This window comes from Amyelois transitella, chromosome 6 (genome assembly GCF_032362555.1).
Source record: "Amyelois transitella isolate CPQ chromosome 6, ilAmyTran1.1, whole genome shotgun sequence".
In the NCBI taxonomy this organism is placed as follows: domain Eukaryota; kingdom Metazoa; phylum Arthropoda; class Insecta; order Lepidoptera; family Pyralidae; genus Amyelois; species Amyelois transitella.
This window is the reverse complement of record NC_083509.1, coordinates 5,289,383-5,306,301: the sequence shown is the minus strand read 5'-3', so window position 1 is coordinate 5,306,301 and position 16,919 is coordinate 5,289,383. Positions and strand designations below refer to the sequence as shown.

Genomic DNA, 16,919 nt, shown 5'->3' with positions numbered 1-16,919 from the left:
CAAGAACCGAATTACAAAATCGTAAGATTCTAAACGAGGAATGAAATCTGTGTTTTGAATCCACATTTTCGAATTTCTATCATATCATATAATAAATATATCACCTTCCTTGGTAAATTTATAAATAAACGGATATCCATTCGTAAGATTCTAATTTATTTGTGGTTACCGGCATTAAGAAAAAAAAACACTTGATCTCTTTCCCATGGATGTCGTTAAAGGCGATTAAGGAAATAGACACATCCATCTGGTACGAGCTGTCACACTGGTCTGTAGTCCAGTGAAAGAAGAAAAAGATATCTAGCTGCTAGAATATTCTACGTAACTTGATATTCCTTATAATTTCAATATTCCAAACGGATTATCTGAATCTTGATTCCATCATACATAAAGCTATCCATCAGATATACAATTATTTCAGTGTTCTTTGGACTGCTGGTTTTGTCTACCCCGAAAGGGATAGTGACGTAATTATATGCACAAACTAAATAAAGATACTATGTATTGTACTATTTTGTAACCACTTCGGTCATCAAATAGCAGGTTACCCATCACCGCTAATCTTCCGACACATAAATTTAGCCCACAAAACACATTAGCTTAAAAAGAAAAACCACTTCGTTCTAAAATGCCCATTTATAGCTGTCCTTTGAATTCAACAATTTATTCTGTATAAGTACAACTTAAAATTACTTTCATGAATAATATAAAACTACGGTTCTACAATATTATTATCTATCAAAGTACAATAACAAGAATAAATGTATTTGGACGAATGTATCTTGATCAAATTAAGAACGTCCTGGCAAAGGGTCAGTGTAGTCTCTGCCTACCCCTCCGGGAAAAAGGCGTGATTTTATGTATGTATGCATATTTTTCGAGCATTGCTTCGAAACTGAAATATAATTGTCAATGTCACTGTTGACTGAATAACGGTTAGCGGAACGGCCAAGAAAAAGTAGGTAAATCAAAATATGTATGTACTACATAAGTATAAAATAGTTAAATTTTCTTACAGTGAAATCCTTTTTTCTCTCTGTTTTTTAACTAGTTTGTTTATATTAATATTGTGATTCACTATGTATTAAGTTTAACCTCCACATAAACATGTTTCTTTTCGGTTGGAAAACTTGTTACCTTACGTTTGATTATTTTTATTTGGTGGAACACTGACAAGTATAATCGTACACGCTAACCATAACCGATCAGTGTATTAATAATCTTTAGTAACGCAAGACCTACGTTATTGTTTTAGCAAAATGTCAGGTGTCTGCCTTCCAGCTGGTGATATTTATGTATCTGTAAAAATTGAAGAAAGTGATCCATATGATGGAATTTTGCGTCTCCTCAAAGAGATACGGCCAGATTGGAATCCCGAAAACATAAAATTTAAGGTATCCTATGAATTTTGTGACCTAAGGTTATAAACATAATTTAAAAATAGTAACTACCTATGTCTTTAACTAAAACCAGTTCATGTTTTGATTTGAACTGTATATATAATTGGCATTTCAGTGGCATGAGAGTGAATTTGTTTATTTAGTCATTTAAATGCTGTTTTCTCAAATTAAATTAACCAGTGGTACTAATCATATAAAATATAAAATTTTCTTTATAGCTTTTTACAGATGGCATTACTAATAAACTAGTTGCTTGCCGCTTGTGTACCAATATGGATAATGATGATAATGTAGTTCTTGTACGAATTTATGGGAACAAAACTGACTTGCTCATAGACAGAACTGCTGAAATAAGGTAATGAATTTTGCCAGCTTTTTTTCTTCCAAACTTTTAAAACTTGATTAATTGATTCATCTATTTTTTGATTTTTATATTGAAGTATTAGGGCACTTCTTATTTCTAGAGAATTTCTTCCAGTGGGCCCAAAACAGGTATTGATTAATAAGATATAAACTTACTGATATAAATGAACCATTATTTCAGAAATATAAAAACATTGCATGCTCTTGGATTGGCACCTGAAATATATTGTATATTTGAAAATGGACTGGCATATCAGTATTATCCTGGAGTGTGTCTTAATACTGAAACAGTATATGATGAGAAAATATGGCCCCTTGTTGCTCGACAAATGGCAAAAATGCACAAGGTCAAACTTGGCCCTGAGGTATTATTTATTAAGACTCTGCTTATATGTGAACATTTCATATTTGGATTACAATTTGCATGATAAAACTTATATTTACTAGAAGTGCAAACCATGGAAGGCAAAAAATACATTGCCTTTTGAAATATGCCATGCATAGGTACTCGTATAGCTATCCTATATCTTAGTTTGGAAACTTATAAGGATAAATTTTATTATCATAGTAAGATTTTAATAATAGTTTCAACACTTCTAATTGAAAACATTTCATCATACTTGATAAGTATAATAAAAGTAGGTATGTATATTTCCACTGTCTGTTATAACAGAGGAATTAGTAGATAAGAAAATATTTTATGGCTAGTTACAGCACTGCAAATAGTTGTGTGACTGGTAATTGCCTACATAGATAACTTATTCAATGTCATGTTAACCTACTTACAAATATTGCAAGTGCAATAAAATAATACACTTCTTTGTTATTATGTATTTTACGAGTCTATAGTTTTTTTTATGCCTTTAAAATCTAGACACTATCCTGTGTCTGCATTTATTATTAAAAAGAGGAATAGTTGATATATAAGAACATTGTTTGTGAAAAATTGCATCCTTTAATATTTTATTAATTTTTTAATTTTCATAGATAAAACAGGAGCCTACAATATGGGACAAGACAGAACAATTTATGAGTTTGATACCAGAACGTTTCACGGATGAAACCAAACAAAAAAGGTTTGTTGTATACATTTAAGTTCATAAAAAAATAACAAAACAAATATCACAGCACAATAGTTGTCATGCCTCATTCCTAAAAAAACTTTACTTAAATTTTGTTCCTTTTTGTTGTTCTTAACTTTACCAAATTTAATTAAATTATATGAGCAACTCATCCATTAAAGTATTCAAAAATGTAATAAAGATTTATATACATACAAGCGATCCGCCCAGCTTTCGCATAGGTAGCATTATTGATTTTCATACAAACTTTCACCCCCTTTTTAATATATTAGGGGTTGATTTTTGAATAAAAGTTTCCTTTGTTTAGTATATCCATACAAAAATTCATTTTAATCAGCCCAACGGTTTAGCTGTGAAAGCAGAACAGACAGACAGACTTTCGCATTTAGAAAAATAGTAAGGTTTTGCATACAATTTTAAAGTATATTTTCTCGTAATTTTACGGTACTTAGAACAGGCATTGATGTTGTCATTCCGTAGCTTAGATGTAGGCTTATAAAAACAGCTATTACTAATAATAACTTTTCTACTTGTTTAAATAATAATTCATAGCTGAGTTAACACCCATACTTTTGTACATTCTGTTGTAGATTTGTGACTAGTCTTGGGTCAATAACAAAACTAAGGATAGAGTTTGAGCGTCTAAAGTCCCACTTAACCAAGGCCGAGAGCCCAGTTGTGTTTGCTCACAATGATTTGGTTCTAGGAAACGTGATCTACAACCAATCTGAAGGGACCGTTGTGTTCATTGACTATGAATATGCGGCATATAATTTCCAAGCATACGATATCGCTAACCATTTCAATGAATATGTTGGTAAGTTTTAATGTGTAAGTGTATAAAATATACCGTGTATTTTATTTCTTATAAAAGTATTTGTACGTTTTTCAACTTAATATTTTCTTTTAAATCTGTTTTAAAATTATTGGATGGTTCACTGGAAAATATCCTTAACTGGGATAAGTCCAACTTTGGATACTTCATTTTTAATGTATTTTGTTCTTTAAAGATATTATGGCAAGCAAACCTTCAAATACATATGGTTCTTGAATAAGGCTGTCTGGCTTACGAAGTAATAAAATACATACATGTGAACCAATAAATAAAGTGTAGGTACCTCTCTATTATCTTTATATGTATATATACCACATGGAGCACCAATTTATCAATTCAGACATCATTCAGTTCATCCTGTTATCTTATTGTAATGGACTATTTGGGTTCATGCAAGGTCGATTGTTTAATACCACAGATTGATTTTAATATCAGAAAATGGACTACGTTCTTTAGTTGAATGATATTTACTTGTGTTGCTTGTTTTCGAATCGATGTGAGCATAGGGCTAAATCAGTCCCAAAAAAGTGCTAAAATGTCAAAACGCCAAAAACAAGCCAAATATGTTTAAGACAATTATTTATATTAATATAATAAATATTCTTCCTCCTGGCATTACATTCTCACCATTCGGAGGAGCCCGGGATTCGCCCTTAATCATGAATCTTGGATTGGGTGAGTCAGGTTTTTATACTAGCGACTCCCGTCTGACCTTCGCAACCTTTGCAGGAGAACTTAACTCATATTGGATGATGGTTACACATTCAGTTACCTGAATGTGCAGGTTTCCTCAGTATGTTTTCCCTCGCCGTAAGAGCATTGGTTAGCACTCAAACAAATGTTCATGACTCATTGGTTGGAACATGGCCGATATAGGATTTGAACCTGTGCCGCCATACGCATTACTTGCCCATTTTTACGTTTGCTCCATTCTCATATTTATGTAATAATTATTTCTTCGATTTGGTTCCCTCAAATCCTATACATAAAAATGAGCTAAGCTCTGAATTTTGGGCGCTGACAAGATGCGCGAGTTGGCAGTAGTTATGAATTTCATCCTCTTGAAATCCCATAGAACCTTACTCCCAGTGTAAATATAAAATCAATCTAAATAAAACAAAATCATAATTGCATTTATATCTACTCGTAATATTAGTTGAGATGGGATTTCTTTCAATTTCAGGTCTTACAATTGATGATATCAACTACGAAAGATACCCAAATATGGAGTTCCAGAAAAAATGGATAAGGGTCTATTTAACTGAATATCTTCAGGATGAAATTCCAACAGAGTCGGACATCCAGAAAGTTTATAAAGAGGTCCAGAGGCTAACCCTAGCTTCCCACTTCACTTGGGGAGTGTGGTCCCTTGTGCAATATGAACATTCCACTATAGATTTTGATTTTGGCCAGTAAGTTTCTTACTTAGATAAATAATTCTTATCTGTAAAAACTATAGTACCTACTTAGAAGTAAAAATTAAATAAGAAGTTTATAAATTAAATACTGTTTTGTTTTTCAGGTACGCCGAAATAAGATTAAATCGTTATTATGAAATTAAAGATCAACTTCTCAAAGAATTCAGTTGACCAGCCTCAAGTAGTAGTATTACAGTCTAATGAAATCCATGGGTAAAAATATTTGTATATAGGTACTTTGTGCAATATAATGTCATAATACCATTATGATATTTTAATAGTTTATATCAGTAGATTACATACAGGTAAGGTCTGTCTATCATTTACTTGTCAATGATAAGAATTGTATACACAAAAATTATAAATACCCTGATATTATTGAATGTAAATAAATGACAAATATTTATTTAAATACCTACCTAGTCCTAGTTTTCACTGGTTTCCACTAAAGGTTTCCCTGCGTAAATTTTGTAATTATAATGCAGATTAAAATTGTTCAATTTAAAAATGTTTTTTGTTAGATATTTACATTATTCTTCCTCTTTCTCATGATAAGTTACCAAAACTGTAGCGCTAAAATTGTGGTTCCGTGCGGATAGGGCAAGATTTACCTTCACTCCGCAAGAACATTTTTATGGAATAAATTGAGGCAAGGTTTCCTTCAAACCCCTCGGTCGGGATAAAGGTTGGTTTTTTTCATGTTAGCACAATCACAACGAGTTTTGATGGCCGCTCGCGATTTTCCACCAAATAAGCTTACTGTCGCTGCCAGACAACGCCCCTGGCGGATAGTTGAGGGCCTTATAATCATTTATTTGTTTAGTGACCGTTGCGAGAATACTCATAGTATCCGTTGTAGAAATCAAAATAATAAAGGACTGTTAATTATTCTGATTTCTATTGCATCTGAACAGCGAATTGCCTAAAATGAATTTGTTCGGTTTTAAGTTTCACTACAGCTTCATTTAACACTCAATTTAGCATGGTTTGTTGTGCGGCCGAAAAGGTTTACTTTTATACTTAACTTACTTTTGAAACGTACACTGAAATTCTGACCATCGCCATACGATAAAAACTTCACCATATAGGGTGATTGCGCTGGTTTTCGTCCAATTAGCGGAGTTGCTAGTTTTCAGACGTAAAAATAATATGATAAAGTATCCTAATTAAAATAGCTCATATTTGTTTATATACCTCATATAGTCTATTTTTGATAAAAATTAAGAAACTTTTAATTATAACTACATTGTTTTTTATATAAATAATTAAATGTTAAATGGCAGATTTCATTAGTTTTCGTCCAAAAAAGTTTGGTTTTCGCCCTGGCGTGATCTAGTTTCCGTCCAGTATGTAAAAAAGAGTAAAAGTGCAATGTTAAATAAAAACTGTTTTCTTAATCTTTTATTTAATCAACAAAAATATTTATTCTTCAGCAGTAGATTTCCTGCTTTTTTTATTTCCCCGAATCCATCTATAACAATTAATTTCATAGTTTAGTACCTACTAGAAAAACCTGTACGAATTAACAAGAAAATGTGTTAGAAGTAGATTCCACACTATTATGGACGAAAACTAATAAAAAAAAATTGCTGTTTAGTTTTCGTCCATGCCATTTAAACATTTTTTAAAACAAGCAATACCGAGAAATTATTGGACGTTAACTAAATATCTTGTCAAATAGCCAATAAAGTTCATATCTTAAGAAAACACATATTTTTTTATAGGTCTGAAAAAGTAAAATGAACACTCCAAATACTTAGCTTGCTGTTTTAGTTTCCGTCCACGTGGACGGATACCAAATAATTGGTAAAATAGGCATGTCAGTATTCGTCCGCAAACTTTTACTAAGATTACTACAAAAACATTGTAAAATAACCTAAACATAATGTAAGTTATACTCTTAACCCTTCAGCTGCGGCGGCTATACGCAAACTGCGCACCTCGTCTGCGGCGTTCAAGCGCCGCGGCGGACGGGCGCGCAGTGTCTTAGATTTTGTTGTATATCTGTATATAATTATTTGGGACCTACCCAAAAATTTATTTTTTTTTAAAGATATATAAATGAAGAATCATATGCAATAAATTTTGATGCGAAAAAACACTTGCGTTTATTATATTTAGGTCACTGAATTCAAAACTTACCGAAAAATTATCCATTGTAAATATTTTACTGATTTTGCAATTTACATCTTTCATATATTCTGTTTTTGTTTACTATTCCACAAAGTCCAATAATTGAGGAATTTAATGGTGCCAAAAAGTTATTATGTCCCAAGTAAAATTCTCTAAAATCGTCTTCACAAATAATCCAGTAAGAATCACGATTTCGCCATTTTGCAACTTCTACAACGCAAACTTTATACTTCTATTACCATGAAAATATTGAAATGTAGATTTATTTGAGGCATTGTAATCGTAAATAATGTATTTGGCTTCACAAAACAACAAGTAAAATGTATCTAAATGTCTTAAAATAGTATATTTCTACTAAAAACTGAAAACTTACCTAGAAAACTATCATTTTTTCAATTGGCTCGTTCATTCACTTACATTTGTCTTTGCTCAACTGTAAGGGCAGTGTGGCAAACACGAAAAATTGTAGTTTCGTTTTTATATCAGACATATATAGCTTGCCTAGAGAAAATGAGCGAAAAACCATAGCCAAAAACTAGAAAAATGTATGTCTGTGTGCGTGACTTGTTTGCCTTGCTTGTCTGCTGATGGCCGTATCTGGACAAAATGGCGGCATGTGGTTAACGCCTAACTGCTGATGGCCGTATCCGTCCACTGTCAATGTTTGTCTAACTGCTTTAGGTCGGATCTGGGCATATCTACAGGATGTTTGTTTTTAGTTGTGCACGTTAGTAATTTGGAAAAGAGTGTCTTGTAAAAATAAAAATAAAATGTTGATTAAAATGTTTCTTTTATTGGAATACAAAAATGTACAATGTTTATTGGTTTCCACTACTCTAAACCTATTCAATTCATAGTACATACTAGTAATTATTTTTACCAATGATTCATAGTACATACTAGGAATTATTTTTACCAATGAAAAAATAAAAATAAAATTACAATTTTGTAAAAATAATTACTGAACTGTTTTTGATAAGTTTTTTTTTTCAATAAATCTATAATGATAAGAACTATGTAATATATAAAGACTTATTGAAAAAAAATACTTTCATCAAAATCGGTTCAGTAATTTTTGAGATAGGGAATAGTGTTGAAGTCGGTTGTTTTGTAAAAAAAAATACTTATTTTTAATGAATTATGAATTCAAATTAAACAAAAAAATTTTGCGTAGGAATCGAAATTTTAGATTCCCATCATTTCACTTTACTGATAACAACAACGTTTTAAAAGGGTGTTATTTAAACAGTCTGCAGAATATTCATATGCAAAAAAGTTTACACAAATTCAGAAGCGCAAGTGAAGAATAGGATAACAGAAGAATAGGCACCAAACTGCACTGCAGCAGTGTCTCTAAATGACGTCAACTTAAATTTTAAACAAAGCATGTTTGGACTCAAAACACGCATGCGTTCGATCGAGCTCAAGCCGACTGTAACCAAACTCAAACGTTTATTCAGAAAATAGGCCTTTGTAGGCACTTTTTTACGTCAAATTACATGTAAAAATTATCGATTTAGATAAATTAAATAGATATGTATTCAAAACTCAAATTTAAAATTATTAATTCTTTCAAAGCTAAAGACTACTAGCGCTTCGTAACCGACCACTGCAAGAGAAGAAACGCCGAAAGAAACTCTTTTCAACAGTATTGGTCGCCTACTCGCCTGAAGGGCTTTGAATTTTTTTTTTTTTTATTTTATTTGTATATTCATTCTATGTATCTTATAACCCGTAGACCAAACCAGTGCAGTCCTAAGAAAGAAGGGATCAAAGAGAAAAAAGTATTTTTAAACAATAATCCTAATATTAATATTTAAAAATAAAATAATGTATACATAAATAGATAAACACCCAAGATCAGAAGTCAATATGAAAAAGATAATTTACCAACTTGACCTGACTGGGGATCGAACCCGAGACCTGGAAGTAGCAGTCTGGTGTGTTGACTACTACATCACACATTTTATATAAATATATAACTAATATAAATAAATAGATAATATTTAATTATATATTTTATATATATGTAACTACAGAAGTAATTTACAAACTATAGATTTTCTAAAGTATGATACTCAAGCCAACATTGGCCAACACAAATATACACCGTGCAATGACTGCACGCGATGTTACATTTTTGCCTGCATCTAACACAACGTCCCCTCTTAAATTTATCTTGTTTTTTGGTTCGCTCCTCGGTCACCTCATTATGAACAGGGAAATGATTAAAATCCCTGTTCAGCCTGCTACAGGTGGGGATGGGGACCTGGCGCGAACGTGAGGAGACGTTTTGTCCGAATTCTAAGCAGAGCTCTTCAGCAAGCTTGAAACGAAATTGGCGGTGAGTCATTTTTTTATGCTGGCCAATGTTAGCACAATATATAATATATGCATTTAAAATAGATATATTTAAAAGACGTCTAAAAACTTTAATATACCATTTGATTCCCCTCTTTCTTTCTAATAAATACATGCTTAGCTTTTGATCTTTGAGATCGACGCCTCCCATGTATTTATTATATTCATGGACCACGACTGGTTTGGAGCAGGGTTGGCCAGCCCTGTGCCCTGGAGCCATATCTGTTTTGTGGTAAGTAGATACAGTGGTGACAAGCTTCACATCTTTCCATGCTATGACGGATACATCACCACAGTGTCTACTTACCACACTACCCCTAGCCATCCTTTTATCCTGCAAATTTTGGATTTCTACGGGCGTGTCTTTTCGGCGACGGTTCAGAGTACCGACTACGTCAGTTTTATGTTTTTTTAGAAATTGGGTCAGAGGAACAGAATTATAAAAATTGTCCATGAACAGGGTATATCCCTTGCCTAAATAGTTCTTGAAAAGCTCAAGGACTATTTTGGCAGTGGATGTAGTAAACCCGTAAACCGTTTCTGCAGTTGTCGTGCCTTTGCCGGCATACAAAATTAAATTTACTACGTATCCAGTTACGGCCTCACAGAGTTCATAACTTTTGATACCGAATCGAGCTGCTTTGGAACGAATGCATTGTTTCCAGCTTAAATGACCCTTCCAAAGCAGCAACGATTCGTCTATCGATACTTCTCTGTGAGGCACGTAAATGGACTGGAATTTTTTATTTAAATAATCTATAATAGGTTTTATTTTAGCTATTTTCTTATCACGCCCCTGTACATGTATGTTGTTGTTATCAGTAAAGTGCAAAAATTTTAAGAGCATTACGTAATGATCCCTTGACATCAGTTTTCGAAACTCCGGCATACCCATCACACCCGTCATCCAATATTCCTCTAACCTACTTCTTACACATATTGACATAAATATCATCACACCTATAAGCCTATATAGTTCGGAAACCGAAGTTTCCACCCAGTCGTTCATGCGAGATTTACTTGGCATGGAGTCTCCGGTTTCAAAGAAACCGGTTATTGTTTCCCAAGCGTAATGATTCGTTTCGTGGACAATAGAATCCATCAGAGGCTGGTCCCAAATTTGAGTAAACAAGCCTAAAGGACTTGTTCCCTCAATTTTAGGACCAGCTTCTTCGTTGAAGTCCTCCCTGACCCCTCTAAATTCGTTAAAATCAGATGACCAAGTCAATGGCTCCTCACTAACTTCATCTTCAATAAAATCGTCATCTGATTCCAACATCTGCTGTAACTGATCGAGAGTCAATTCTTCCTCGGCATCCTCATCACTTCCAGAGTCGATGGCTAATTCTTCAGCCAGCTCAGGATCCAGTATGTCTTCATCCTATTAAAAAAACCAAACCCTAAACCACATGCAAGCATACACACAAACATAACAAAAGCGGGTATTGTTAGAGATGCCAACCACAATATTTTTATAAAAAGGAATAATTAGTGTATCCCAACGATGAACAGGAATAGAGATTCCTGTTCATTTTTATTCAATTAACTTTCAATATATTCATGCCATATTGCCAATTTCGCTGAATTACGTTATTGAGCATACACCAAACACCTTTATATCAATGAAGTTACAATACATTCATACCGCATTGCCAATTTTAGCAGAATTGTGTTATTGAAGCACAAACCAAACACCCTTAGTTACATTACCTTAGTTACTGGATGGACTAGATTTCTATCAGATAGTCCGGTGCACGATGAGAGCGGCAATAAATAAAAATCCCTTTCTCAATGCAAGTAATTTATACTTTCAAAGAGTGTTATGAAAATGAAACTTACAGGTTCTCGGCCAAAAAGATTACGCGGCTGACCTTTCGTACGTTCCTCTGGTACCTAAAAAATAATTATTTTGTAAATAACATTGCATGTTGTGATAATAGGTAATATTTTGTTTCGATAATCCTTACAATAGACATCAATAAGTGAGCAATAAGTTAGTATACATCTCGACATATTATTATCTTGGTAGTTAAAAAAAAGTTGAACATCTACTAAAGTTATCAAAAAAAAGAAAACCATTCTTACAGCAGCTACTTTTTCGCCGCCATGGACCAACTCATCCACGATCTCTATGGCTTCGCCTTCCACAGATAAATTTTGGGGCCGCCAAGGCTGTAATAAAATATACGAAATAATCAGTTTTTGTTTTTAAAGTAAAAGGGAAAGTTAACAAAACTGGAAAATAACATACTCTAATCCTCCCTGATCCAGATGTCTCCAAGACTACATCTCTGCCCCGAATAAGGGATCCCTGAGGAGTTCTAGTCACCTCCAAGCCGACAAACATGCTTCTGGAAGTACTTGGGGTTTGGGGTTCCATTTTAATCTGTCAATAAAATAAAATTATTAGCATGTATTCAAACCAGACATCGATGTCATCAGAAAGTGCTCACGGAGACAAAACTAACGAGCTAAAACACAGCGCGATACGAGTTACCGGAGCGTAGATCCTGTATACCACCTTCCGACTGCATCATCAGACCCTCGATGTCACTTCATCAGAAAGTGCTCACGGAGACAAAACTAACGAGCTAAAACACAGCGCGATACGAGTTACCGGAGCATAGATCCTGTATACTGTATACCACCTTCCGACTGCATCATCAGACCCTCGATGTCACTTCATCAGAAAGTGCTCACGGAGACAAAACTAACGAGCTAAAACACAGCGCGATACGAGTTACCGGAGCGTAGATCCTGTATACTGTATACCACCTTCCGACTGCATCATCAGACCCTCGATGTCACTTCATCAGAAAGTGCTCACTGAGACAAAACTGACGAGCTAAAACACAGCGCGATACGAGTTACCGGAGCGTAGATCCTGTATACCACCTTCCGACTGCATCATCAGACCCTCGATGTCACTTCATCAGAAAGTGCTCACGGAGACAAAACTAACGAGCTAAAACACAGCGCGATACGAGTTACCGGAGCATAGATCCTGTATACCACCTTCCGACTGCATCATCAGACCCTCGATGTCACTTCATCAGAAAGTGCTCACTGAGACAAAACTGACGAGCTAAAACACAGCGCGATACGAGTTACCGGAGCGTAGATCCTGTATACCACCTTCCGACTGCATCATCAGACCCTCGATGTCACTTCATCAGAAAGTGCTCACGGAGACAAAACTAACGAGCTAAAACACAGCGCGATACGAGTTACCGGAGCGTAGATCCTGTATACCATCTCCCAACTATCATGACATCATGTCATCAAAACCAAACGACATTTTGACTAAAACCAATAAAATAAATTTCGTAGATTTAGTTTCAATCAATGAATAAATCACAGAGGCTTTTGAAAGCATGCTGTATATTAGCGTCGCGATACAATACACAGACAGTGTACGACACAAGTAAGATGGCGGACATAGTGCGTATGTGTGCGTGTAACGGATTCTCAGTCTTGAAAAATATAAGATATTTACAAAATCCATGTATTTATTGTAAAAAAGTTAGTGTATTTCAATAGTATAATAAATTTACTATCTAAAACCAATTATATCCATTACAGAGGTATTGGATATAATGCATAAACTAACACGAAAGAAATATGTAACACACTCCATCTACTTTTGAAAAAGCTAAAATCCTTCTTTTTTTACTAAATCTATAAACTTTTACACGTAATTGCTTCGAAAGTAACTATATAATAACGAAATAAAAACATTTACATACCTGTTTGTAATTACAGCCAAAAAAGACGAGTTTTCTCACACGTTCTTCAGTCACTTTGCAACACAACGAAGTCACAATTTGAAATGACTTGGTTAGCTAAATGAACGGATGAAATTCATATTTGACAGTTGTCTATGACGGCTTCATTCGTTAGAAATACATTTCAAATAATAAAACACCTTATTTCTTGTTATTAGATATTATATTTGTGTAAAAACTACGACGAGTGCATTTGGACGGATCCGGAACAAAGCATTCCTAGTACATGCCCGGATACGGCCTAAAGCTTACGAAGGGTTAAAATATCCTTACATGCCAAAATATTACTCAATCTATGTGAAATAGTCATAAAACCCACCACGGAGTGTTCCTGCACCAGCTATTTTTTTTTGTATCGTGTATGACGTCTACAAAACACGAACACAAGCCGGCCACTGAGTTTAATTTTTTCGAAGTTTTCACTTGACAAATTGGATTTTGTGGTTGTTAGAACTGTTGCTTAAGTGTGAAGGATCGTGACAAGTTGCAACTTGCGCGCATAGGTGTGTTTATAATTCTTTTTATATGCGTTTAGAAGTTAAATGAACGAAAAGTAGAACTGGACGCCAAACCAGCGCAATTACCCTACTTAATTTTTCAAGTAGATACCATACTGAGATTTTTATTTGTTTCTTTGTCTGATGCTATAAGAATACCTATAAAATTATGTGATTATTACTATGTATTGTTCAAAAAGACAAGATTATATAGCTTAATAAAGACTTTATTCTATCGATGAGTTTTTTTTTTCTATTATTAGCTCAGTCATGTAGATAACTGTCCTACTACTACTACTACTAGGTAACCTACGGTTGACTGCAACCGTATATCAAGTTAACCTGAAACTTAGTGATTTTAACCTCTTAGTTACCTTGTACGTACATGTTTTTCTTTTTTTTTTTGACTACGTGTTTGCCTGAAGGGCATTAACTATTACAGCGGGACAGTTTTAGGCGAGGGCTTGACGCTCCTCCAAACAGCCTTTTCGGCAAAAGCGCGCAAGGGTCTCCCAGGTGGGACGAACCTCGGCTTTGGATTTTGCCTTTGAGCAATGCAAACTCGCGAGCGGATGCAACGCTCAACCTTATGGGTTCTAACTTGACTAACCTTGCCCTAGGGGCCTATCGTGTCGGCGTGAAGCGCCCTGGTACATTGCGGTACCTGGAGAACGAGCTACTGTTCCTACTTCTTCACGCCCTGTTCCGGTGGGTGCAATGGGGACGGTATCGATAAACTTGCCTCCTGGCGAGCGCAGGGTTATCGGGGGGGCGATTGGCAACCGTGATGAGGTGGTCCCGTCCGGATCATGCGAGGACATTCCTCGGGCGTCGGTCTTGGTGTGTAGTTTGCGGCCTGGACCATTAGGGGGTTGGGATGGGTGGCAGCTATTTCAAAATAGCGCTCCGACACGCCTTTAAGAAAGTCGTACGTACATGTTTAGGTGGTATCTACATATACTAAACAAAAACTAAAAAACAGTCTGTGCCAGCTGTTTCTCTTACTCGTAGATGTTAATGAAAATAAAGTGTTATGGTCACCATTTTCACCACCATCCACTTAACTGGATTTTTTATTACTATGATTATGTGTGTAGACAGTGTCCACACTAATAATAAAAAGATTTGTATACGGGTAAACTACTGAACAGATTTTGATGAATTTTGGTATACAGATAGAAAAGATCTTTAGGAATAACAAAAGCAATTTTTTTGATATTCCCACGGGAGCGAAACCCCGCGGAAAAGCGAGTATCGTATTAAAATAAAAACAAGGATACAAAAGGGAAAGTGTGTGCAGCCGGTCCCAAACTATTACATCTTTTTAGGGCATGTAAAATCTAATGTTGATATAGAATAGGCAAAAACTGATACTGTTGAATGAGGATGGGAAAAATAAACTTATAAAATTGGTGTATGCATTGTATGTGTGTAATATCTTCTTCCAACAGGTATTTGTTTTGGTTGAGTAGTCTCCTTGTGAGAACCCTTGGTATGACTGTTTGGGCGGGACAGCCTGAATCATTGTTACACATTCAGGTATTTGCATAATGTGAAGGATTTCATATTTTTTCCTTCACTGTAAGAGCCTATACAACCAGGAAATACCGAGTAGTATACATCTGGTCTGTTTACAAATGCTTTAGAAGAGAATGTGTGATAATGATAAAAATTCCACATGGTTGCCAGCACTTTAGGACCAATCACCATCCAATACAAAATTAAGATGACAGGAATAGGGCATGATCATCTAGTGCAAGCTCCATACTGGTCTGGTAGAAAAGGAAGAAGGATTTTGTTTGCCGGTTGCTTCTCTTCTCATGGAATTTATAAAAATTAATCATGGAAAAGGTTCATAATTTGGGATACTACTTTTAGGCAATAGGCTAGCAACCTATCACTATTTTATTCTCAATTCCATTCACTCTATTAACCCTGTAAACTATAAATAAATGATTAAATTTATTATGCATGTCTACTTCCATAAGGAATGATTATACATCTTCTTTGTCATAACCTTTTCTTACTTTCTATGTGGGGTCAGCACAGTATGTAAGTAAAAGGGATGATTAAACTTAATATGTACAAAAAGTTTCACCTAGAATTACATAATAATTTTATTGATGTCAAATTATTTGCAATCAGTAAAACATGATACAGTTCAAAATTGGTCTGTGGCACTTAGCTTCAAAATCATGTAATAATTCATCTATGTCATTGTCCAAATCCTCACTTTGTGCCATTTTTGTAACCATGTCACTAATTAAAAAAGCGCCAATTGTTGCTTCTTCATGATTATCTTGAATATCTATATTGATAACATGAACAGGCTGGTTGAACACTGATCTTCTTGCACCAAACCATTCAATAACTTGGTCATATACCCTTTCTTCACATGTTATAATGACATCAAATCGTTCCGTAGAAACTTGAAATTTTTCTGGGCACGGTTTTATCCTCCGGTTCCGATCCAACATATGCAGTAAACCATTTTGAGTGTAGTAACCTTTGTCTTTTTCAAGTAAGTCATTGTAAATATCATCATATGGTACACCGAACTCGTAACAGTTAGGTCGATCAGCGGAAGCTCCGGGTAATTTGACTTTCTCGCCTGTTCCAAAAGATTTTACTTTGAAGCCCTTTTTCACAAGAAAGGCATGAGCCTCCATGCTACGATTCATATTGGAAGAACATACAACAGCAATGTATATATCGCCCATTTTAATGGATTATTTAAAAATATATCATAAACAATTTATGAAAACATTTCAAGGAATCTTTGGTATTTTCATCAAATGTAGATTGTACGCTCAGATTTACTTCCGATACTTATACGATGTTGGTCAATTCAATACAGTGATTTCATCAGATAATTTGTTCTACTTAGAAGCAGGTTTTAACAATAAATCAGATAAAGTTACAGTAAAATTAAAAATATATTAAGGACGCGCTGGCACTGGTTAGCTATTCAACTCAATTTTTGTTTTTTGTGGTTGACGTACCTATTTGACATTGGCAATTGACTTGATAATTTGACATTGACAT

General features: G+C 34.6%; 3 protein-coding genes across 5 annotated transcripts; 1 reads left to right on the top strand and 2 right to left on the bottom strand.

The window, feature by feature from the left end:
• The first annotated feature begins 940 nt into the window (after positions 1 to 940).
• LOC106131187 (ethanolamine kinase) lies at positions 941 to 7,235 on the top strand. Of its 2 annotated transcripts, none has more exons than XM_013330195.2 (8): positions 941 to 958; positions 1,256 to 1,394; positions 1,619 to 1,755; positions 1,945 to 2,128; positions 2,751 to 2,839; positions 3,436 to 3,662; positions 4,864 to 5,092; positions 5,203 to 7,235. In XM_013330195.2, exons 2-8 carry the CDS (start codon positions 1,260 to 1,262, stop codon positions 5,267 to 5,269), a joined length of 1,068 nt encoding a protein of 355 aa, XP_013185649.1. In that variant the 5' UTR covers positions 941 to 958; positions 1,256 to 1,259; the 3' UTR covers positions 5,270 to 7,235. The 2 variants fall into 2 exon arrangements, with proteins under 2 accessions (XP_013185649.1, XP_013185648.1); XM_013330194.2 differs by lacking the exon at positions 941 to 958 and adding an exon at positions 971 to 1,120.
• Positions 7,236 to 8,841: 1,606 nt separating this feature from the next.
• On the bottom strand, positions 8,842 to 14,003 carry LOC132901876 (piggyBac transposable element-derived protein 4-like). Of its 2 annotated transcripts, XM_060944905.1 has the most exons (4): positions 13,339 to 14,003; positions 11,844 to 11,978; positions 11,678 to 11,764; positions 8,842 to 11,485 (listed from the first exon to the last, which is right to left on the bottom strand). In XM_060944905.1, the coding sequence occupies exon 4, from the start codon at positions 10,869 to 10,871 to the stop codon at positions 9,285 to 9,287; it is 1,587 nt and encodes a 528-aa protein (XP_060800888.1). In that variant the 5' UTR covers positions 10,872 to 11,485; positions 11,678 to 11,764; positions 11,844 to 11,978; positions 13,339 to 14,003; the 3' UTR covers positions 8,842 to 9,284. The 2 variants fall into 2 exon arrangements, with proteins under 2 accessions (XP_060800888.1, XP_060800889.1); XM_060944906.1 differs by lacking the exon at positions 13,339 to 14,003 and having other exon boundaries at positions 11,844 to 12,207.
• Positions 14,004 to 15,973: 1,970 nt separating this feature from the next.
• Positions 15,974 to 16,875, bottom strand: LOC106131186 (RNA polymerase II subunit A C-terminal domain phosphatase SSU72). Its single transcript, XM_013330192.2, has one exon. It carries the CDS (start codon positions 16,592 to 16,594, stop codon positions 16,016 to 16,018), a length of 579 nt encoding a protein of 192 aa, XP_013185646.1. The 5' UTR covers positions 16,595 to 16,875; the 3' UTR covers positions 15,974 to 16,015.
• Between the last annotated feature and the right edge of the window lie 44 nt (positions 16,876 to 16,919).